General features: G+C 46.2%; 1 protein-coding gene across 1 annotated transcript in view; it reads left to right on the top strand.

The window, feature by feature from the left end:
- Abcc4 (ATP binding cassette subfamily C member 4 (PEL blood group)) overlaps positions 1-21,587 on the top strand; it is a 204,686-nt gene extending 183,099 nt beyond the window's left edge. Inside the window, exons 28-31 of the mRNA XM_075949138.1 lie at positions 821-993; positions 1,616-1,721; positions 10,925-11,059; positions 19,831-21,587. Coding sequence (XP_075805253.1) covers positions 821-993; positions 1,616-1,721; positions 10,925-11,059; positions 19,831-19,938 — 522 coding nt within the window. The 3' untranslated portion in view covers positions 19,939-21,587. The remainder of the gene's footprint in view (positions 1-820; positions 994-1,615; positions 1,722-10,924; positions 11,060-19,830) is intronic.
- The last annotated feature ends 3,186 nt before the right edge of the window (positions 21,588-24,773 follow it).

The raw sequence follows: 24,773 nt of genomic DNA, 5'->3' as shown, positions 1-24,773 counted from the left end.
TTTTCTATTGTACATCTTCTATGTGGAAAGAGCTTCATTTCTGAGAGACTTCCATGATTTCTGGAGAAAGGTCCTGAGTGGGTGTCATGTGACTGGAAGGAAGTTAGGGTGATGGGGGGGGGGGTGGCTCTGAAGTGCACCAGTTTCTTGGAGGTACAACTTCTTTAACAGCAAGTGGTCCCTGCAGCAGTGTGCTTCAGTGATTTTGATAAATCTGTAGAGGTTTGGGTCATCAGAGTGATGAGGGGTTTAGAGGGTTCTATCAACTCGGTGTAACCAACCTCCCAAGTGCTGTGCAATTGCTACTCTGTCCTGGTTTTCGTCTCTCTACATTCCTGTAGGTTTCTCTTAACTAACCAATAAAAAAGGACATTCTTCAGGCTTGTAGAGCTGGTTCATCGGTTAAGAACATTTGTTGCTGTTGCAGAGAACCCATGTTCTTTTCCACAACAGGGGGCTCACAATCACCTGTAACTACAGCTCCAGGGGATCCGATGCCCTCTTTGGGCCTCTCCGGGAACCTTCATTTACATGCATGTAACTGTACACACACATACACAGACACACACACACATACAATTTGAAAGTAAAATTAAATCATTGTGAAGGTATATTCTCTGTCTTGCTATATTTTACCAAGGAAGTATTTACAGGCACAACCGGCACTAACTCATGACCCAGAACCAGCAGGCAACGCTCATCAGTGGTGAATGTCATCATCGTGAGACTTCTGGGAAGAAGTACGGCAGAGTTCTGGAGTTGAAGGGATTTGTTTAATAGTTTATTTATGAACATACCATTCTTCTGTCTGCATCTATAGGTACAACTTAAAGAGGCCATTGAAGACCTCCCTGGTAAAATGGATACTGAATTAGCAGAATCCGGATCAAATTTTAGTGTTGGACAGAGACAATTAGTGTGCCTCGCGAGGGCGATTCTGAAGAAAAATCGGATATTGATCATCGATGAAGCAACAGCAAATGTGGATCCGAGGTACAGAGCTAAAGTGGTCGTGGTGGGTTGAACCTGAATTCTCACTCTGGCCCCAGGGAAGGATTTGATGGTGCTGAGGAATGTGTCTGGGTGTGTCTGCCCTTCAGATGTGTGACACACTGCAGCGTCACGCACAGAATTACTTACACAGTTACAAAATCGTCTTCTGCCTGTGTGTATCCCATTACGTGCACACAAATATACCAGAGTTCAGAATCTAAGGCCCTTTTGACTCCAAGCATTGCAGAAAGGGGATGCTCAGCCTGTATTCTAGGCCTTCTGAGTAAATTAGATTCCCAAATTCCAGTTCTGTGTCAAACATTAGAGAATCATTTGCATTTTTTCTAAGTTGACTTTTTAGATTTTAGGGTTTTTTGGGGGGGAGGGGAGAAGGTGTGGCTTTGCATGCCTGTAATCCTAGCATGTGGAAGCTTCATGTAGGCTCTGGGTTTCAAAGTCACCTGAATGACATAGTGAGTTCAAAGCTAGCCTGAGCTGTCTAATAATAACATTAACAACAACAACAACAATAAGCAGATTTTAAAAACATTCTTAAGAGTAATGTGATCTTTTAAGTCTTTCCCCATCTTTGCTGAATTAAATGTGACGTCTGTGGTTCCAGAACTGATGAGCTAATACAACAGAAGATCCGGGAGAAGTTCGCCCAGTGCACTGTGCTTACCATTGCTCACAGACTGAACACTATCATAGACAGTGACAAGATAATGGTGAGTCCTCCCCCAGTGGCAGCCGTGTGTGCTCCCTCTTCCTGTTCATCCTCCCTTGAACAGGCTGAGAGCTAACCAGTCAGGCAGTAAGGTAAGCCTTGGTCCATTTTTCTGTTATTTCCAGTAGCACTCACTCGGTGCTACAGACAGTCTACCTTTGTGTACTCCTTCATATACTTCTATTTTAAGTATGCTTAAGTAGATTTTCAGGACCATTTAAATATGAATGGAAATGTCCAAACCTAGGCAGTGAGTTACGATATTGTTTCAGACTCCAGAGTAGGAGGGCAGTGTCATTGTGTGCATGTCACCTTGTTTTGGCTTCTCGTGACCAAACGCTAATCTCTCTGGAGCTGAAGGAATGACTCCATAGTTATGAGCACTGTACTGGCTAGTGTTTGTCACAGAGTACTCTAACCTTGGTACATCGTCACCCGTATGTAAAGAAATAGGTAGATGGAAGTTCTGTCCCACCTAGTTCCACAGCTGTTCAGTCCCAAAGAAACACAGAGGCTTATGTTAATTATAAACTGTTTGACCCATTAGCTCAGGCTTATTACTAACTAGCTCTTACAGCTTACATTAACCCATAGTTCTTGTCTGTGTTAGCCATGTGGCTTGGTACCTTTTCTCAGTGAGGCATTCTCATCTTCCTTCCTCTGCGTCTGGCTGGTGACTGCATCTGCCTTTCCTCTTCCCAGAATTCTCCTAGTCTGGTCATCCCGCCTGTACTTACTTCCTGGCTGACTACTGGCCAATCAGCATTTTGTTAAACCAATCTGAGTGACAAATCTTTACAGTGTGCAAGCACATTTTCCCACAGCAGTCATAGGAAGGCTGAGAGTGTGAAAGAAATCACTTGTGTGGTTATTTGGGAAAGGCTGTGCTAGTTTGCTTCCTATTGCTCTAATAAGCATGATGACCAGAAGCAACATGGGAATAAAAGGTTTATTTACATCTTACAACTTCACAGTTCACCACTGGGGAAAACCTGCACAGAATCCTGAGGCAAAAACTTGTGGGGGGCGTTGTCTTTTCCGCTCAGAAAGTTTTGTATATGGCCCATGAGCACAGGCAGAGGGAGCCCTCTAGGAGACAGACTTTGGTAAATCAGTTCAACTTTATTCCAGAGTAAAAGGAATATATAGGATTGAGGAACCTGGAGACAAACCCTAATTTGTCTTGCTGCTATCACAAGGCTTAGTATGTGGTAGTCAGGTCCAATCTCAGAGCCCCTAGTACCAGTCTTCCCAGCAGGGGTCTGTGCCAAGGGTCAAGCTAAAGATGAATCAGGCATCTTGCTTAGAGACAGATCTTGGATAAGGGCAGTCCTCCAGGCCCAGGGACATCCTCCAGACAAGAGCAGGTAGAGAGCAGGAAGTCTTGCTGGGGAGGGAGGGCATTTCCCTATCGCCAAGCTTAGAGAAAGCTGCCAGGCTATGGCAAACTGCGACCTCTCACCAGCCAACATATTCCGACAGACACTGAAGCAGAGGCTGTAGAAGAAGGGTTCTTGCTGGCTTGTTCCCCATGGCTTCCTCGGCCTGCTTTCTTACACACCCAGAACCATCTGCTTGGCCAGTAGATGCTGGGCATGTGGATATGTTCTGTTCCATGGGGCTCACCTGCCATCAGCAGGGAAGGACAGATCTCGCAGAAATGTCAACTGGTCACTGCTAAATCTTTCAATCACTATTTGACCCACAGTTGTGAACATCTCGTTCACGAGTCGCCCCTTCGCCGCTCACCTCTGTTGTCACTGGCCACAGGGTTTAGTGTTTTGCTCAATAGTGTCTCCTGCTAAATCTTCAGAGTCAGAGTTTTTTTCTCTCATTATCTATGTCTAAATCGTTAGCGTGGTTTGACAAAGCAGGTTATATAATCTGGCCTGCCCTTCCCTTCCTAGCCTCACCCCACTGCATGATCCTCTCTCTGCTATGGGTGAAGCCACGGTGGTGTTTGCTTTGTCCTTTAGTGTGTGTGTGTGTATGTCTGTCTGTCTGTCTGCTATCTTTCTGGCAATTGTGTGCTTTTCCTCTCCTGAACGTTGGCGGCATAGACTGAGACGCTAGCAATGAAAAGCACAGGGAATGGGTTTGGGAGAAATTGCAAGGGGTGTGACTAGATATGACAGATAAAGTATGAGAAGAGAGAGGAGTCCCGACCACGTTGGTTTTCATGGATGAGACCTGGGGAGAAGACTTGGACGAGGGTTCTTTGAGCACGTGACCTCGCCTGTCCCTGTGGCACAGCCTCTCCTACTCAGAACTCTAACGTGGGGAAGTCTTCAGTGTAGCGTTTGCTGGCCACAGGCTCAAAAGCAGTATCAGAGGAGATCCACCAGGATTTGCAGTGTGGTCAGTTGAGCAGCTTTCTGTAAGGATGACACAGGCTCCCAACTCAGGGGACCCAAAAGATGTGCAGCCTGTCCTTTGAGAGATGGGGTCTTGGCTTCTGCTCTGTTCACCCAGGTTGTTGTATTCTAGAACTTCTGTTCACGCCTCAACTTTCAGTTCAGGCGAACACCAGTGTGTCTGCCAGCTCTGTCGCTGTGACAAAATACTGAAGATCATCAGATTTTTTTAAATGAAAGATTTGATTTGGCTGCAGATTTGTAAGATCCCGTCTGATTGTCTGGTTCTGCGAAGCACTGCATCATAGGGGGATGTGCAGCCAAGCAGAGCTCTCTGCCCATGGCCAGGGTGCAGAAGAGCAAGGGAGGAGCCATGATCCCCTACTCCCCTCCAGGGGCACACCCCTAATGTCCTAACCTTCCCTGATAGTGCCCACCTCCAAAAGGTTCTCCTGAACCCAATTAACACCACCCTGGTCAAAGTTTGAAGCTGTTTTTGCCCTAAAAGTACCTGCTCCTTTTCTAGAAAACATGCTTTCTGTTTTGTTGCTCTAACGCCTTAAAGACGCACACAGATGCCTTAGTTACTGCTTTGTTGTTGTGTAGATACACCGTGACTGAGACAGTTTTAGAGGCTAGTCCACGCCCATCTTGATGCTGGAGCGGTAGCTGAGACCTTTACATCCTGGTATGCAGGCAGAGGGGGACGATACTGGGCTTGGTGTGGACCTTTGAAACCTCAAAGGCCTCCCCCCACCCCCAGTAACACACGTCTTCCAACAAGGCCACACCTCCTAATCCTTCCCAAATAGTTCCACTAACAAGGACCCAGCATTCAAGCATAGGAGCCAACGGGGGCCATTCTCATTCAAACTATCACATCATGTCAACCACCTGCACAGCCCCATGCACCAGAGAGCAGGATCCAGGCTTAGGGAGTGGCCAGGGAAGTGATGCTGCCGAAGGCCAGAAGCAGTAGCGTGTCCCCGTGAAGTTATGCGATTACAAGTGATTAATGTGTAATAATTACATTTCATTGCTTCGGTGAATATGCCACAAAGGCGGATGGGTATGGCTGTGTTTACTGTAAGTGAATCCAACAAAAGGCTTGTTGGGAAACGGCTGTGACCTAATTAATGGCTTTGTTTATGTATTGGCTCTCCAGAGGGATTCTTAACCAGTTTTGGTTCATTAAGCACCGTTAATGTGTTAGGCTTAGAATCCTATTCTATGAAGATGTTCTTCCCACTCTAACTTTATTAAGCGCGTTGTAGTCTTTATGACAGCTAATTTAATCACACTCATTTGCTCAGTTTTCACAAAACAACGGAGCAGGGCAGACAATTAGCCTTCTCCTGAGGCTCAGCACTATCTCCACATTAAAAGCAGCTTCCTCCCTCTCGTGGGTTTTTTCTTTTTTTTTTTTAGGATTAACTGGGTACCTGACATCTGCCTTCCCTTCCGCCAATAGCAGTGTTCCCTTCCGGTCCCTGCACACCTCTGTCCTCACAGCTCTGTGGGTTCTCCTAGTAGCAAGAGAGAGAGAGAGAGAGAGATGTTTGGAAAGGGCCCCAGCTATCACCCCTGCCTGTGTGAGCTACCCCCTCTGGCAGCAGTCAGGGAATTCTTGGGGAATTAAATGGTCGAGAACCGCAGGCTCAGAGACTCGGTCTGTGGCTCCTTGTTGACAGGCCACACTGTGGTCTTGTAATCTTCACCTTTCTTCTTAGTTGTTTTCCCAGAGGAGATAAGGCCAGGCGCCGTAGTAACACACCCCACTAGGAAAGCAGACCGCTGGTGACTAACTGGACTTTTATTCTGCTCTGTTTTTGAACCTTTGGGGAACTTTTTTTGATAAGCCTACTTGGTCAAAATTAGGTCATTGAAGAAGAAAAGAGAGAAAACAAAAAAAGATGTTCCTTCAAAAATGTGCTTACAGTTTCAGGTCAAGTGTTCTAACTAACTTGGAAGCTCGGATTCCAGAAGAAGAAATGTGAGAAGGGGGAGGGGTGGGGAGGCAGTGAAGACCAAGGTTTACTTCCTTGTTGTGCAGAATAGAAAAGTCGTCATTTTGATTTACTACCTTAGTCTTTTGTATGGGAGAGACCTATATTTTATAATTGCAGTATCTTTTTCCTTTTGTTAATGTCGGAAGGCGTGGTTATGCCCTATGGATAAAGTGGATTAAATTATTTTGAAACGGGACCATCTCGTTTTCACATCTGGGACGACGGCTGCCTGGACTGCAGAGATGTAGGTCTGATAACGCGGCTCCAATGAGCTTATGTAACCACTTGGCTCATCCAGGAGAATCTCTCAGTCCTTAACCTGCGGGACGGCAGTGGGCATGTTGAAGTCGTTCCTGGAGAGACGTAGGGTTGAGGCATTGCTGTCACATAAGTGTTAATGTGCGGTTTGGTTTACAGTTTACTTGGGCCCAGGAAGGGAAGGGTTTAAGCAGAATGTGCCGGAAGACTGGTCTTACAAAACACATTAAGAGAAATATGGAAATTGTACTTTTTTTTCTGTTCAGGGAGAGCCATGTCGAGTGGCTTTCCAATTGTTTATTCTGGAAAATCTAGACTCTTGGTCACATTGTCCACATAGTGACTGAGGATGCAAAGTTCTCTTCCTGGCTCCCCCGCCCCATGTGCATCCCAACTTCCACTCTAACAACTGCCTGTCCCTCCTTCTTTCTCCTCCCTGGTATATAACAGAGTCGGTGCCTTGAGTCCTCGTGTCCTTCCTTCTAAGCTCCATCTTGCCCACAGCTGTCGGTTTGAAGCGTGTGGAACTCTTGAGTCCTTCTCTCCCGTCCTCTGATCCCACTGCCCTGCCTCGTGGCTCTCAGAGAGCTCTGCCCCCTTTCTCCTCCTGTCTTCGCACGTCGCCCACCCCTGGATGTGACCCTGAGATTTCACGTCCCCTGCGCATTGCAAAGGGGGTCCTTGTGGGTCGTGCCAGCCCCTGGTGACACAACAGTGAGCTAGAGACAAGCCTGCCCTGGGATGGGTGGCAGTGCTCATGTGTGTCGAGATCTGCTTACTGGTCCAGCCCGCTCCTCTGCTCTGTCCTCGATAAGACTCTTCCTCAGAGCCTGATGCTGTCAGCTCCAGCCTCCATGTCACGCTGGGTGTGTGTGTGTGTGTGTGTGTGTGTGTGTGTGTGTGTGTGTGTGTGTGTGCTGTTGTTTTGTTTTGATATCTTTTGCAATGGTTGCTTGAATGTTTTCTTTTTTTTGCCTGTTTTGGTGACAGGCTCTGTGAAGGCTGGGTGGAGACCTGTCTTTTCCTCTTCCACAGTAACTAGCTTAATGACATGGATGCGGTAAGTGTGTGATCAAAACGTGCTGAGTAAATACACAGTAAATAAGGTCACCTGAATTGGCTCCCAGTATGTTTTGGCTGTACCTTACTCTTTCCTTATTAATCCTGAAAATTAAATTAGAACGAAAGTTGGTTTTCTTCACTGGGGACTGTATGCCAGGCACACAGTATATAGTGTAGAACCTGAATCTTCAGCAGGATAAAATTGTCATGGAGAGTGGACAGGTGACATGTTTCTGCCTATAAGGATATATTTTTGAGTCAGTTAAAGTTATCATGTCCAAATGAAAAGGTATCTTAGAAATGTAATTGTTTTACTTTTCTCTTTGCTGTTTTTTTTTTCTCTTTATATCTGATAATAAATGTTTTGTACTGGAAACCGAAGTGGGCTAGCCATCTCGTTTACCTCCAAGTCTCCGCTCCTCAGATGGTGCTGTCACAGAATGGGTGGGCGAAAGGGAGATGCTGGCCTATTTGTCTCATTTGTTTGGGGAGTCAATGGTGATGATGTTAGAAGCCATGAGTAGTCGAGCCATGCCCGTTTTTATTTCACTTTTCAAGTATAGAGATTGAGACTGGAATGTAGCTCAGTTGTCGGAGTTCTTACATAGCATGCACCAAGTGCTGGGTGTGATCTCCGTGAACCATGCAAACCAACGGTGATGGCTCACATGTGTAGCCTGAGCATCGGAGAGATAAGGGTAGAAGGACATAGCAACTCGAAGTCCAAGGTGTGAGGCCCTACCTTGGTCTACAGAAGACCCGGTTTTTGTTGTTTTTATTTGGTTACTAACTTTGTGTGTGTGGTGTTTTCCCTGCGTGAATGTCTGTGTAGCGCATGCTTTCCTGGTGCCTGTGGAGGCCAGAAGAGGCAGTGGAGTTGTGGACAACTGTGAGCTGCCATGTGGGTGCCTGGGATTAAACTGGAGTCCACGGCAGCTTGTACTCCTGACCACCAAACCACCTCTCCAGGCCGGACTCTGCCCTTTACAAACCAAGCAAAAACGTTCTGTGCAGAAATGGCCTTTGTCATTGGTCTCATTGACACATATCAGGGTGTGCTGTCCCCCGACTCTTAGTTCATCACCGTGTGTGTGTGTGTGTGTGTGTGTGTGTGTGTGTGTGTGTGTGTGTGTGTGACCGACCCCATGTTGGTGCTGAGAACCAACGTGGATCCTCTGCAAGTGCTCCTGACCACTGAGTCAATGTCTTCAGATACAGTCGGGCAGTTTTTACTTGGAGCTGTAGGACAGAATTGTTGGAATTGCTTATTTTGCTGATAGAGGTTGAGTTCAAGGCCCCTTTCATACAAAGCACACCCTCTACTATGGAGAGATACATCCCTAGCCCTAGAACTTATGAACATTTGTGAGATAACACAATAGAGTCCTTAAATACAGTTTCCATATGCATTATCCCAGGGCTAGCTATAGGGTAACTCAGCCTGGGTTCAGCTTCTAATAACACACACACACACACACACACACACACAAAGAGAGAAAGACACACACAGAGACAGACACACGACACACACATGGACAGATATACATGGACACATACAGGGACACACACAGACACGGACAGACTTACGAACACATGGATGGATATGGACACATGAACATCATCCACATAGGGACATACATACACATAGAAATAAATAAGCATTTTTAAGTCATTAAATTTCTCAGCACACTAAATTAAACTTTATTAAGTTAATACTAAGAAGTCCCCGAATATGTTTTTTACCAAGTCTTTCTGTCACTTCTGTTCCAAACCCTCCTGCCTTCTGAGAGTGTTTTCTGGTTGGCCCTTCACAAATGGGGGTCAGTTTTGAGATGGGCTGGTCTGTGTGACCTTCGTGTGTTTCAGACATTGTGAGGTGTGGGCAAGGAGTCGCCGTTTTACATTTCAGTACGTTCAGTAGGAAGTTGGAGAGGGACAAGAGAGCGGTTGTTATTATTACAGGCAGTCGGTGCAGTCCGAGAACTCAGTGTCTGCCTCTGAAGTGTGGTTGTGAGTTTGCTTTTTGCTTTTGCAGAACAGAGAGTTCATCATTTTGTGAAGTAATTTGACTCATTTACTTAGTCTTTAGCATAGGAGAGACCTGTGTTTGAACATTGTGATTTTCCCCCTTCGTTAACGTCAGGAGGAGTGGCCATGCCCTGTAATGCAATGCTTAAGTAAAATTACACATTCGGGGCATCTAAATTGGCATGCCAAATTATAGGACATTTTAATTATTGTGTGGATGTGACAGATTCAATTATTCTTGAACTCTTTTTGAGAAAGCTGCCCTTAGCAGCAATTCACAGTAGTAAACAAAAGATTAATGGGAAAATACCCTTTAGGAGAGAGACTCAATAAATGTTTCCAATTAAATACCATGGGCCAAATGAACTGCAGCATCTAAACGTGGAAAACAACCGATGCCCTGCCTAGAGTTTCAGCATATTCTCTTAAGATGGATTTATTCTAAATACAACCTAAATGAAGAACTAACTACCACTTAGCATCAGGGCTGTTTCCCTGGGTGCGTCATTTGGCCAATTGTCTCCAACTCTCTCTTCTGTCTGAAACCATTAGCCAAAGCCACTAATAAGTAGAGATGCAAGGTGAAGCACGCCTCCCGCCACCTTTCCGTTTCCAGTGTAGATTAGTGAGCAAGGCAGACATGGAAAGGGAGAGAGAAGGAAGCCAGGAAAGAAAGGTCAGCAACAGATACCTGGGCCCTGTGCAGCTCCGACTGGGCTGCCACCGTGGACTGTGTGGACGTGGGATCGCCGGAATTCTAGGCTCAGTCCCTGCATTGCTTTTGTGGGTGTGTCCAGAGAGAACTGGGGTTTCTGGAGATGTCTTCTGTGCGCAGCGGTGGTGCCGAAGCTGCCTGTGCTCATTGGTCACACTGGCAATAACAAACCACAGCCAGCACTGTGACTTTAGGCAGCTTAACCTTGCCTGTGATTGCATTTGGTGCATAGCCCACCTTGCCAGCATCCTAAATAAACTCTAGAAGCCCATGCTTCTCCGGCAACTGCCCAGATTCTATCAAACCAGCTTGGCAACCTTTCAGGCCACTGTTGTTTGGCTTCCTTGACATATTACCCACATTCTGAATAAACTGAGGTCAACTTTCCTCGGTCCATAGATTTCCTAGCTCTGCATACATGTGTGTGTACCCCAAAGCTTAGAGTCTGAGGCTTTTAACAGCACTAATAACAGCCCCCCTGCCCCCGTAGCCTTGGCAGACTCTACAGAGCAGCAGACAGCTGAGAGCCTGTAATAATAGTCTAGAACTTCCATTTTTCTAGCTTTCCTGCAGCATTATAATAATAAAAGGTCAGGTTAGGCCTTTGTTTGTTCCATAGCTCAGGGGAATCAAGCCTTTCAAGAACCTTCCAGGCCTACCACCCAAATAGACAGTCTGTATTCTCCCTGGCCCAGCCCCTTTCCGAAGTATTGTCTGCGTTATAATACGTTGCTGCAAGACATTGTGTCTCAGTGGGCTTCTTTCTGCTGATGCCCAGGTTTTGGATTCGGGAAGACTGAAAGAATATGATGAGCCGTATGTTCTGCTACAGAATCCAGAGAGCCTCTTCTACAAGATGGTTCAGCAACTGGGCAAGGGGGAAGCCGCTGCCCTCACCGAAACAGCAAAACAGGTGAGTTCGCCCAGGAGTCTTAATTACGGTGTGTCTCACCAGCTCCCTCCTCGCCGTTTGGCACCAGGGGTCTGGTAAAGAGCACCGTGTGCCCTTTTCAATTATAAGCCTCTGGAGACGAAGCTCCGACACGTCCAGGGTTGAAGTCAGGTCTACCAGGACTTGGCAGGAGCGTCAGGGAGGGGAGGGTGTGCGCGCACACGCATGTGCAATCAGGCGTGCCTAAGAGGCAGTGAACCTAACTGCAGACTCATGAAATTTATTTCTTATATCTTATTGATACTTAACACATTGGCAGTGAAGGTGTTGTCTTGGTACATCCAGGAAGTTAGAGAGGGGTAAGGTGAACATAGAGTATTGCTTATTCTAGAAGGATCTACCAGAGAGACATCTAGGTGGCTTTAGTTCTTTGCTTTATAATTTTTAAAGAATACTATTATATCTTTCTACCCCATCTCCATTTATAATTTATATGTATATTTACATAAATATGTACATCTATGGCCTAGTGTGTGAAGGCAGAAAAGGCTTTAAAGACACCCAGGTTGCACGGGTCCCGGCACACAGTCTTCTCTTTGGATGCCGTATGGTCTGTTGTCATTCTTCATCTCCAGAGGCCACCTTCTTTCTTTCCCATTGTTTCTCAGATTTTTCAGCTCCATGGGCAGAATAAAATTGCTTGGGTTTGTGTGACATTTATTTGTGTGTCTATTAAAGATCACAGAAGGAGAAAGTAAGTGACAGGCGCCCACAGTCCCGAGCTAGCCATTCCACCTAAAGCCCAAGTCCCCTCGTATCACTGCCGTCTCCTCGCTCTTTAGACAGGAGGAGAGTTGCTGTACCGTCGGGGGGATTAGAGCACCTGCCTAGAATGCTCGAGGTCTGGATGTGTCCCTAGCACCTCAAAACAGGGAGGGGGAAGGTCTGTGTCCTCTCATATTTTACTGAATCCTTTTTCCATTTTTTAAAAACTTGTAAGTAGGGCATGGAGAGCTGGCTCAGCAGTGAAGAGCATTTGCTGCTCAATTGTGAGGACCAGAGTTTGGGTCCCCAAACTCAGGTAACAAACCAGGCGTCCCACTTACATATTGTGTGTACAGCCCCACAGGTCTGCAAACTCACAGAGACACACAGTAACACATAAATAAATAACTTTTAAAAACTGCTAAATGTGTTTGTGTATATAAAAGCATTATATTGGACACTGTGTGCTAAGAACGTTAGCACGCCTTTAGTCATTGGTGATGCTGACAGAGCGGAGAACCAGCGAGCGGCATCTCCTGTACTGAACCGTGATGACTGCAGCGGCAGCGGCGACGGTGAGGCTTTAGCACTCATTAGATGTGGTGGTCTGGAATACGATCCGGGGTCTCAGAACATTGTCTGCTTAAGGGGTTACGGCTCAGAGAACAGCAGGAAGTGCCCAGAATCACATAGCTAACAGGGGATGGGAGGCCGTGTATTTATAACCTCGACTTGGGCCCAGAGCACTGGTGCTCGGAACTTCCCACAAGGACTTACTCTGGGTGACCGAGGTGCGAGGCTGCCCTTTGGAATGCTGTACTGGGGCAGGCGGTGCTCAATATTTAGAACACTTCCTTTTCTAGAGTCTTCCCCCCCCCCCCCACCGCCCAGGGTCCCTTTCGTGAGACCTGGTCATTTGAGAATCACCCAACAGGAACTTCAAACGTTTTGTAGTAGACATTCCCAGCCCATGCATCAACCCCCTCCCACCTTTTACACTGTTGTGCTGGAAATAAAACCTAGAGTCTGGGACCTGTTAGACATGTGACTCTGTCCACTGAGCCACACCCTAAGCCCCTCAAAGGCCCACAGCTGTTGTGGGTTGTGGGTGTTGCCCAGTGGTAAAGCCCTAGCCCAGCATGTCTGAGACCCTGAGTTTAATCTCTGGTTTAGTCTCTGAAGGAGGGGGGATGTTGGATGGAGAGAAAGAGACATTGATAACGAATGGTCTTCCAGTTTACTTAGATCTACATCATGTAAATGAACACAGTCCCAAAGCCTCATTCCTTTCTCATGGGATATATGCACATATACAGGGGCACACACCCTTTTGTGTGTATCAAGACCACGGTTGACACTGCTTCTCTTTCTACCTTTTTTCACTGCTCCTGGAACTTGCTGATTTGGTAGCCTGGTGGTCAGCAAGCCCTACCCCCGCCCCTGTCCCTGCCTCAGCATTGGGATCATGGGGGCACACAGGACTCTAACACGGATTCTGGGGTCTAAACCCAGTTGTGCTTACACAGCACCGCTTAACTAGCTGAGCCATCCCCTCGGCCCTGCGACATGTTTATTATAGAGAGATGAGGAAAGCGAGGCCCAGGAGTTGAGACGGCCCACCGTTACCCTAGTTTGTAGCAGGAATTCCAGCTCTTCCCCCTTCAGCCAACATTTTAATCCAGGGGTATCATCCATGCAGAGAAGAGTGCAGGTCACAGTACGAGAAATATCTCTATGCTCTTCTATTCAATCTTGGGCTTTCATGATCAGTCCTTCTCTAGTTTGCTTTTGATGGCTGCTCATAAAGACCATGACCAGAAGCAACTTGGGGAGGAAGTTGTCTTCTTTGGCTGACAGGTCCCAACCACAGTCCATCAAGAGAAGGCAAGGTGGAAACCTAGGGAGAAGAATTGATGCGGCCACCATGGGGAATGCTGCTCATTGGCTTCTTCTCCTCACTTGAGCAGCTTGCTTTTTAGACAACCCAGAACCATCGCCCTGCCCACGGTGGGGTGGGCCCTTTCGTGTCAATCATTCATCTGGAAAATGTCCCCACAGATTTTCCCACAGGCCAGTCTGATGGGAGCAGTTTCTTGGTTGACATCCCCCCAAAAAGAAAAAAGACAGAGCACACTTAGCTTTCTGTGGTTCTTTAGGAGTTATTTCAGCTTGTGTTTTCAGTTCTTGGGTGTGTGATTTCTGGCAATCCTCACGGCAGGTTTTCCCCCCACTTGGTTGATGGTGAGGTGGATAGGTCAAGGGTTTGAGAACCACAGGGAGTAGAGGGTGCATTGCCGGCTGAGTCTGATGCCTGGCTCTAGGTACTATATTTAAAAACACTACCCCTTGTTCATTTGGCATCTGTGATGGGCCTGTTCCCCTGAAATCTGTGGTGGCAGGTGGTAGAATTAAACCTGGATGGAAGCCCTGCCTCACCTCTGGAGTTGGTTCCATCTACAGACAGACGGGAAGAGACATTGAACTCAGTTGGCATTCTTACTGCGCACACCGAGGCTCTTTTAGGAGACAAGCTGTCCAGTTGCCGGTATTTTACGTTCATCTTTCAGAGCTGTAGCACTGTGACACGAACCCCATTGAGCTGTAGACTAAGCCTAGGCAGCACCAACCAGCCTTTTCCTTTCACAGAGCAGAGTTGATTGTTCTCAGTTCAATCGTAACATGTGGATGAGGGACTTCCAAGTCACATGATCTTGACCCGTAGATTCCTTTCTGAAGGGGTTGTTGCTGACTTGTCCTGAGCTTGTCCTTTAGATGGGGTCTGTGTCAAAACAGAGTGCTTTTCAGATGCCTTAGCATGAGGGTGTTTGCTCGACTCCAGCAACGTGCATCTTGTATTTGTCCTTGTAAACGAGGAGCCACCCTGAGATATCATTCTAACTTTATCCCCTCTGTAAGGACACTGTCTATAAGTGTAGTTGCATCCTGGGGTACTGGGGTTAAGATACTGAGCTGGGCTTTTAAGACAAATGGAGTCACCACATAGCTGAGCCCATAATGGAAGGTGACTGTCATTCTCTCTGGATGAAGCAGACCCCCATTGAAATATCCCCAGTTCCTCTGCTCCCACTGTGTCGTGGTGATGGCATTTATCCACCTGCGAAGTTACCAGTTACAACCCCAGATTTACCAAGTCCTAACATCCCCGGCGTGTTCAAGTAGGACATGAGGCACTGGGCAGGTGCTGGCATTCCCTAAGAGTGGTTGATGCCTCTGCAGGCAAGGCTCCCTTCTGTGGTCCAGGTAGGATCTTCAGTGCTGGTGAACTCTCCACACCATGAGTGTCAGACAAGATGGTAGACAATCCAGAGCTCCAAAGGGTTGCAGCATTTCACAAATGCAAGGGAATTCCTGCTGTTGAAAACAGAAGGCGGGAAAGTCTTCAAGCCAGACCTCTTCCACCTGATACCATTAGCAATAATTTTTAACACCCAGCCTAACAGATGACTTGTGCCAAGAGTACAAATTTCAAAAGTTTATATATGGTAAACTTTTTTATGTATACATGTGTGCACATGTATATGTGTATGGATGCATGAGTGTGCACATATGGAAGCCAGAAGTCAACATAGTATCATTGTTTGGGGTGCTGCCCACCTCCTTTGAGACTCTTGTCTGGAGCTTGCTCATTCGGCTTGTCCCAGGAACCCCAGAGATCTTTCCATCTTCACCTTATCAGCATTAGAATCCCCAGTGTGTGTCCTCACACTCAAAAATCACCAGTGTGTATCCTCACACTTGGGAAACACCAGTGTGTGTCCTCACACCTGCGAATCACCAGTGTGTATCCTCACACTTCGATCTTTTCATCCTTCCTGGGGAGCAACACCCCCCCACACCTTCCATTCCCCAATTCTTTAATGCTAATAAGTAAAAAATAACTTACTCAGTCATTCTGGTGTCTTGTCTTATAGCTCCTCCCCCGCATAGAGGTTTGCTGATGTTGTATGTGCCTCACTGAGGGTGTGTATGTGTCCACCCTTTCTAGTTATCAAACACCGAAGAGAGCTACCTTTTCCTCTGTTTCTTGTTTCTAAGGATTAAACCCAGAGCCTTATCTACACTGAGCTACAGCCCCATTCGATACCACATCCTTGTATCATTACATAGTTATCTCAGTTTCTTTGATAGCTACCTTACAGTTATCCTTCCTCCACCCTTTACATCCTATCTCCCTCTCTGACTATATTAGTTATTTTTACCCCAAAGATTTAGCTCTGGTCTAGTTATTAAGTTCTACTGTACAGCTGATCAGTATCCACTCTATTGATTCTTTCTGGTTTGGGTTTATTTTGTTGTTATTTTTAGTTATCGAATGCTTTTACTTCTAGCTGATTCAAAACTAAGATCACTCCATTGTCCTCTCCACGCTGACTTCATTTACTCTGTATGTCCTTGTTATTAATATCCAGAGTGTGTCTTCTGTACATGCATGGGCTTGGGTTTTGCTCTGAGATGTGATCCTGGCATTTTTATAATAGATGGTTTAACCCATTTACATTTATTGGAATCATAGGTTTGCTTTATCTGTAATAATTCTGTTACACTTTGCTTTCCATGTATCGTTTTACCTTTATCAGTTTTATAAAGCTCTTTTCCCTAATCTCCTTAAAAATGTTGATTCCCACTTATTTTGCTTGCTCACTCAATCCTGTTTTCATGTCTCACTCTATTGCTCTTTTCTGTGGTAATAATCTTTGTGCTGCCTTTGGCATGCCGGTCATTTCCTGATCTTTTTTTTTTTTTTGTCCTCTTTGTTGCTGACCTCTATTAATTAGGTTTCATCTCAGCTCTCGCTTGCTGTGTTTCCAGGGTTCTCACTCTCTGCAGAGTTGGTGGCCCTCTTGAATCTTCTTCCCTGAGTTGCGGATGTTTCCCCATAGCTGTGTCTGCTCATTGAGCATTTCTCAGCATCAGTCTGTCTTGTTCCTTTTTGTCTGTTTTACAGAATGCATACCACTCTTTTCATTATCATTACCGCTTTTCACTTTGGATGGGTTTTTCCCAGATCACACAGCTGCAGGCTGGCTGTGGACAGATTGTTGTTTCAGATGGGAGAGTCTATAAGCTCTTTATTTATTCCTCTGTATCTTTGATGTGTAAGGTGATTTCTCCGAGTGTAAGAATTTGATAATCTATTGTTCAAAGCAGGACTAGGCATCCAGTATTCTTTAACGTGACACTAGTACCAGGGATGGAGTCTAACGTTAGACCTGCTGTAACCTTGAGGAACATGAGGCTTTGAAAACTACCGTGAATAAACCAGTTATTGAGAATAAATTCAGTCTTGAATCTGAATTCAGCACACTGAGTGTTGTCTTCTAAGTGCAGTATAGATCAAAGCTCCTGTTCTTCTCTGCCCATGAAAGGAGGCCCTGTTGCTCTGTGCTTTAGAAGACGCTGTCCCCATATGGTATCTTGATGGACAAGTTAATGGTGGGTCTTTGTTTCGTTCCACATTAGAGAACCTCTGAGCACATTCTAAGAGGAAGGAACAAGAGAGTTACCACAGACTAGCGCTTTCTGGCAATGTCTCTTTTTGTCTCTGCAAATCTTCTGCTGGGCCATTGTTACTATTTGCCTCATGAAGAAACTGAGGCAGAAAAGGCCAGCTAAGCTTTCAGAGCTGCCAGCCAGCAGGTGCTGGTTCGGAAAGCACCAGTCATCTCCCACCCTGGCCTTCTTTTGCCTCCCAGATCACCATGGTTCCTTGTTAACACCGTCACCACAGTGGCCCTAGGACTCCGCAGAGATCCTATGCTCTCACGAAAGGGAATCGTCATGCCTGTAAGGCTCCTCTCCATACACTAAGGGGCTTCTCCGAGCAGCCTTCCTTGACACACCCAACACTTACCTCAGCATGTTTCCAGCCTGCAGTTTGTAGCTGCTCATTAGTTCCTATGATCTAAGTTCTTGTTATCTCATCTCACAGATGAGGCTGCTGCTATGGAGGGAGTCCAGGTAGACATTCCAGTCTGAGCCGTGTGTTCAGGAAAAGGACAGAGACTGGCCTTTTTTAGCCTAAACCAAGCCTCCAGCTTGAGGGCCCAGTAGAGAAGTCAGTCACCTTCTGGCTTCATCACCTGCTGTGAATACACGCTATGAAGTGGGAGTCTAGAGACAGAGCGCCTTGCCTGGAGTGTGTGATTCTGTGGGTTCAGTCCCCAGCCCTGTCTCCCAAAAGAATAAAAATTAAAAAATTAAATTTAAAAAGGGATGCTAGTCTCAATCATACCATTATCCAGAATGTGTTATGAACATGGTAGAAGCTGGGCAATGATGGGGCGTGCCTTTATTCCCAGGTAGAGGCAGGGGATCTCTGAGTTCAAGGCCAGCCTTGTTTACAGAGCGAGTTCCAGGACAACCAAAGCTATCCAGAGAAGCCCTGCCCATTGAAAGAAAGAAAGAAAGAAAGAAAGATAGATAGATAGATAGATAGATAGATAGATAGATAAATAGATAGATAGATAATAAACATGGTAGAAAAAGTCAGACTAGGGATTTTCTACTCCTAAAATGGTTTCTCAGCAGAACATTCCTGACTGGAAGATGAATCCATATTAGTTAGTGTGGAGGGTTTGTTCCCTGCGTGTATGTGCACCATGTGCATGCAGTGCCCACAGGGTCCAGAAGAGGGTGTCAGATCCTCCGGAACTAGAGTTACAGGCAGTTGTGGCCAGTCATGTGGGTGCTGGGAAACTCCAAGAGGAGATTGGTGGAGATGATGTGAAATTTAATTCCCCGGGCACTGAAAGAACAAGTCCTGGCTGTGAAAGCTTGAGTCATGGGAAGAGTCTCAAGTTCATTCCAGTACGATCTTTTTAAGTGACATTTCTTTTGTAAATTGACTCTTCCTTGTGTTGGTGTTTTGGGAGGCGTTTGCAGGCGACCCAAGGGCGCTATACTGACTGTGGAAGTAGGTGTCTCTGCGACCTTCTCGTTGCTCATGAAGCCCATGATCCCATGATAACTTTGTTGACTGCACCCACAAATCCATTGCCAGCTGGGATTTTATAGAGTGGATCCAGCATGACAGGACCCAGCTGATGACGCATGGCAGCTCACAGAGATGGTGCATTTTCTGTTTTAAAGACTCAGACAAAACTTTTCACAGTTTTCTTTGAAGGAAAAAAATTGCATTTGAAGTCCTTTCTCAAGCCAAACACATCTGGAGATAAGCGCTCACAAGCCTTGACATTATTTCATTTTGTAATACGCGTCTGTCAAGGAACCCAGATATGATACAGCCGCTAAAAACTGGTGATTGTGGGACACTGAGACCTGACAGCATTTCATTTCCTTTATGTTCTGATTACACATTTATCAGAGAACCTGTATCTCTTCCTCGGAATTGGCAGAATTCAGGGATTCAAAGGCTCGGCTAAGAACTGCCCTATTATTCGGTATCATCTTCCCGTTTAGAGAAGTCGCTTGGTGGGGTCATTGTTACAGTATTTGCTTCTCTTTTCATGACTGTGGTCCGCTATCCACAGATCGCGTTTCCATAGGCCCTATGGCTGCCTTGCTGTACAAATTAAGTGCCAGGATATTTCCTACGTAGACGCCAGAGTTTCAATGCTTGTCAATCAGAGTTTGTAACGTTATAGGGATTACAACCTGATATTAACATCCAAGCCTATTGTGCTCATTTTATGCTCGAAAATGAGAAACTTGAGTGCAGATGCTCGGTTCCCTGGCCTCTTTGTCCCCCTGTTTTTAATTTATCTCTGGGTTTTGAGCCAGTAAAATGATTTTGCTTATCAATTTAATGGTGTGATAAAGTGTATCTGCATCAGAGCCATTGGAGCCAAAGTGGACCTACAAGTTGTTTGGGATTCAGCTCTTCTGGGGGTCTGAACGGGGCCAATCGTCCACAGAATGTGAACTTGTCCCGCCTTCTAATTGCACCTCATCGAGCGCTGTGATTTCCTGGGCAGAAAAGGCATTGCCTCCAAGGGGAAGTTTGGAAAAGTGTACTCATGTTCTTTTTCTGTATGCCTTTTGCACAGGTGTACTTCAGAAGGAATTATCCAGACATTGCATTCACCAGCCCCGTGGCTACGAACACCTCCAATGGACAGCCCTCGGCCTTAACAATCTTTGAAACAGCGTTGTGACTGCCGGGATGCGGAGCCTGTTTCGAAGGCCTTCCCCTGATGGGGTTGCACTTTGTACACTACAGCACACTCCGTTTTCACTCTGCAGCAAACCCTTCACACACGAGATACTGGTGTCTGGATTTCTCCCTCCACCTTTGTTCAGTGATTTCAGGTTCTAACAAAATGGCCGATTGTTTTATTGAAATGTTCCAGCTGCGCTCTTCATATCCGATTCCGAGGTGCCGGCCACCGACAGCAGCCGTCTACCAGGTTTTGTGCCTTAAAAGACTCTAGGGCCGAAGCCCATTTGTTCTGTAAGCTGTCGCAAGCAGTTCGTTTCTTTCCTGTTGCCTTTCAAAGTACACTTTTCCAGTTATATCAGGGACTCCATTTACTTGAAGACTGTGTGAAGTTGCCAGTTTGTCCCCCACCTTCTTTGACATAGATAGCTAGGACCCGTTACCTCCCCTCAAAGGCCTCTGCCTAAAATAGTACAAGTAAAATTAACAAGAATAAGAAAAACCAGATCCTTCAATGGCATTGCAATAGAGAGAGACTTTCCCTCCACTCATACATACACAAACATGTGGCTAAAGGATGGGCGGACATTTATGTTGGAAAAAGTAAGATTTTGCTTTCTCGGTGGGAGCCCTGCTAGGTGGTTTGGTGAAGGGAACACAAACGTCCCTTCCGGTTTAAGTTAGCGTCTCAGGATGAACTGCTCCTGTGATGGACGCAGCATTGCGGTCCTTTTCCGGAACAGTGGCTCTCATCTGGCCTCTGTTGACAGAAGGCAAACCTCCATGGGCCGTAGTAAGCCTTTCGTGAAGTCCTTCCAAATGGACATGCACAGGTCCTCGCGGCGTGAAAACCCTGAAAGTCGCTGCAGGCCATTGCTGTAACTGCGCTTCCCATTCTCAGGACCCATGCAGACACTTCACTTTCTAGATAGAGCCCATCCAAATCGGTTTACTTCCGACCACTAATGGCAGGTCTTGGGGACCTTCTGATAGTCAATCAACAACCACAACACTTCCTTGGACCTGCTGGACTCCACGTAACCACAGGTCTTAAATTTTCCTGGATGGTGGAAGCCATGCAATCTGTTGTGTTCATGATACTAAAGGCTTTACTGTCGTGATTTAAAGTGAACCCTTCATGATCTGTCACAATAAACCACCCTCGAGTTACGTATGTTAATAGAGGCATGCTCACATAGGATCATGTGTGTATATGTCAATCCATATAAATACATATATATGTACATATATATGTATCCGGTTTTTAGACTAGTTAACAGAACAAAGCCTGTTTTATAAAATGGAACCTCAAAAGCACATACATAGCAAAACACCAAACATGGAGTGCAGTGGCTGTTTGACTCTTGGTATCCAGAAAAGTCTGTAATTAGTGTAATAATGTCTAGTCCAATAAGTGATATACATATGTTCCTTAGTAGTCATGGCTACTATTTCAGGAGCCTGGGATGCAGCAATGGCAATAATAAGGTCTGTTTGAATATTTAGAAATGTTTTGAATGTATATATGTTTATTTGGTCTTTAGAAATTAAAGTCAGTCATATAAATGTGTTTCTATTTCATTTCTGTTTTTACGCCATCCCAGGACAAACCAAATTCAACTGAAATAAATGGCAGTTTTCATCTCCATTCAAAGATCTGTTGATTCTGTGAGGGATTCTGCACTGACTCGTGTCCTTGCTGGTGAAAGCCAGTGAGCTGTTGTGAAATCAGAGACACCTTCTGCCGCCACCTGTTTCTCTTGGCCACTTGGGTACCAGACAGACAGCCTGGAACAGTTGCTCCTGGAGCTGCTAAAGGGGTTGGTAACTCCTACCTAGAGGAGAATATTAGCTTCGTCCCCAGGCTTGAACACGCATCAGATGGTTATGGTTTTGGGTTTTCTTAAGGTGACTTTTCCCTCAAACTCACAGGAGAGGAATCTATAGCCATTCTCCTTAAAGCCCTGTTGAATGCTGGTCTCAGCGAGTGTGGCCTCGGCCAGCAGCAACTTTACCTGGGAATCATGAGAGGGAGAGTCTTCTGCTTCACTCAGATGTACTGGGACTGAGTCTGTGCTGTGGAGATCATGGTCTGGTTCATGAAACCATACCATCATATTTCTTCACAAAGAGTCTCAGAACTGATGTCGTAGAACCTGAAAAACCCTCCAGCTCCTTAGGAAAATCTCAGGGTCCACTTAGAGGCAAGCAGGAGGACTGAACAGGTGCTTCATTGATGAGACTGCTCAGATGGCCAGAATTGCTGAGAAAAGACAGTTTAACACTGCAATTGGGGAACGAAGCAAAACCCCTCTATCAGCTGCTAAAGGCCAATGAAGCAACAGGATGTTCCTGTAATGCTACATGAACCTACTCAGTAAAATCAAACAAACTTTGGGTCAGTGAGATGGCTCAGTGGGTAGTGGCACTTGCCACCAGGCCTGGCAACTTGAGTTTGATTCCTGGAACCCGCATGGTGAAAGGAGAGAACCAACTCCTGAAAGGTGTCCCCTGACCTCGATATTGCGTGTGCACAGACATAGACATACACATAACACACACAAGTGAATGAATATCTTAGAAAAATATCTTGTTGGGAGCAGTGAGACCCCAGATCCTGAATTTCTTGTAATCCCCTGATCTGAGTGCCTACAGCTGCTCTGAGCATGAGATCTTCAGGAGTTCCTGATGGCAGGAGAGTGGTTTCTGGTGGGTTTGGCTGGGGCATGGCTATCTCTATATAATCTGCCCCTGAACACAATAAAGGGGGCATTCTTGGGGAATTCAAGGATGACCTGTGTCTCTCTCTCTCTCTCTCTCTCTCTCTCTCTCTCTCTCTCTCTCTCTCTCTCTCTCTCTCTCTCTCTCTCTCTCTGTGTGTGTGTGTGTGTGTGTATTTTAACCTCCAGCCCCTTGCCTGAAGCTCGCAAACTGGGTGCCAGCGCACAGAGCGCAGACACAGGGGCGCTGTGCGCAGCACCCTGTGGTTTGTGCCCTCTCTGGTATACGCACATAAGCACTAAGAAGTATGCAGGGTGTCATTGGAAGGGTAATTCTAAGTATTTTAGGCTGGAAATAAGTGAAATTCTTACCAGCACAGAAACAGCAGGTGCTAGAATACAGCAATGAAGACAAAGTACAGGCACAACACACGGACTTTAGGAACATGATCTCATTTCAAAGATGTCTGACCCAAAAGACTTATGGTTCCTTTCATACAGAATTCAAAGCTAGTCAGAACTAAACTGTAATGTACAAAACCTAGTGGCACTGACTTTAGGGACCTGAAACTGTTGGCGGTCGGGTGAGATGCAGAGGAAGCTTCTAGGGGCTAGAGAGATGGCTCAGTGGCTAAGAGCACTGGCTACTCTTCCAGAAGACCCGGGTTCGACTCCCAGTCTCCACAGGGCAGCTCCGAGTCATCTGCAGTCACAGTTCCAGGGGACCCAAAACAATAATAAAACAAAGGGGCCTTTTGGAGTATTTAACTTCCCGCCCACCATATGTGTATGTTTGGGGTGGTTGGCCTGAGTAGTGTGTAGACTCGTACTCCCGGCTTTCCACACCCAATACCCCACGACTAAGTGAGCCGAGCTGTGCTCACTGCTATCTGTCAGAATCTCAGCTTCAGCCCCTGAGTCTTCCGACAAAGAGACGCGCCTGGGTGCAGTCATGACTCACGCGCAGCTGGGAAATCATTCCTCCAGAGTTCTTCAAATGCGTGGCTGTTCTAGGCTTATCTTGTAGCCTGGAGCAAGCAAAGCATTTGCAGCTCTTGGTGCTTGGGCAGCCAAGGTCTGCATGTGCCCTAACTGGTGTGGTATGTGTATTTGAAAGGTCATGCTAACCCTGTTAGCCTAAGACATTTACCCAGCAGCTAATCACATCCAAATGCACCGTTCCTGCTTCTACCTTTTCATCGTCTGGGATGTAGAAATCAGTATTTTGGGTATGCGTATAATTTGCTAATGAAAATCCTCCCTGAGAACCAGTTCTTTGGGTCCAGACTGCAGGTTGGCTTGTAGAATGAAGAGTAAGATGGATTTTAGGGTTCAGCATGCTTACTGGTATGGGCAGACATGCCCTCAGGACCCACACTTGTAGCATCAAGAAAGAAGACTCGTGGTTGGCCGGAAGGGAAAGCTGAGCTGGAGGCTTATCCAGACGACCTTCCCCCAACATCCACGCCATGAGGCAAGACGAAGCTAAGATGGTGCACACAGATTGTCTTGACGTGTGAGGTAGCTGGGCCTCCTCAGTCTTTGCATGTAGCTGTCCCCGAACCACAAGATGTCTGCTGAGTGCATAGCAATGGCTGGCTTCTAAACTTTAAACTTATCAGTTTTAAGGGGTAGCCTATGGCAATGGACTTCTGGTTTTGAGGTCAGTAGCACAGGTCTGGGTGCCAATTATACTAATGTTACTCCAGTAACAGGGTTTTCTAGTAACAGAAGAATTTACTACTCAGAGTTGGAAGGCTTGAGAAACTGAATGGGGGCTTGACAACCGCCTTTAACTTGAGCTCCAGATGTTCTCTCTTCCGGCCTCTGGGATCCAGGTACACACATGGTACACACATTTACGTGAGCACTCACACACATAGAACAAAACTGAACTTAAAAATGACTACCACCTTCACTCTGCGGGCCTGGTTCACTGTGTGAGTCAAGACGAGAATACAGTTCTTTAAGAGCAGCCAGGGTCAAGACAGATCCCTGGGTTCCAACACTTCTGCGAGGTCCTAATTAAACTCAATCACTTAGCAGCCATCTGCATGAAGCCAGCAAGATAAACTACAAGGATCCATCCCACCAGGTCAAAGGGAATTGATTA

Source organism: Microtus pennsylvanicus, chromosome 15 (assembly GCF_037038515.1).
Source record: "Microtus pennsylvanicus isolate mMicPen1 chromosome 15, mMicPen1.hap1, whole genome shotgun sequence".
NCBI lineage: Eukaryota > Metazoa > Chordata > Mammalia > Rodentia > Cricetidae > Microtus > Microtus pennsylvanicus.
Note: the sequence above shows the minus strand (reverse complement) of the source record. Positions and strands in the feature narration are given on the sequence as shown.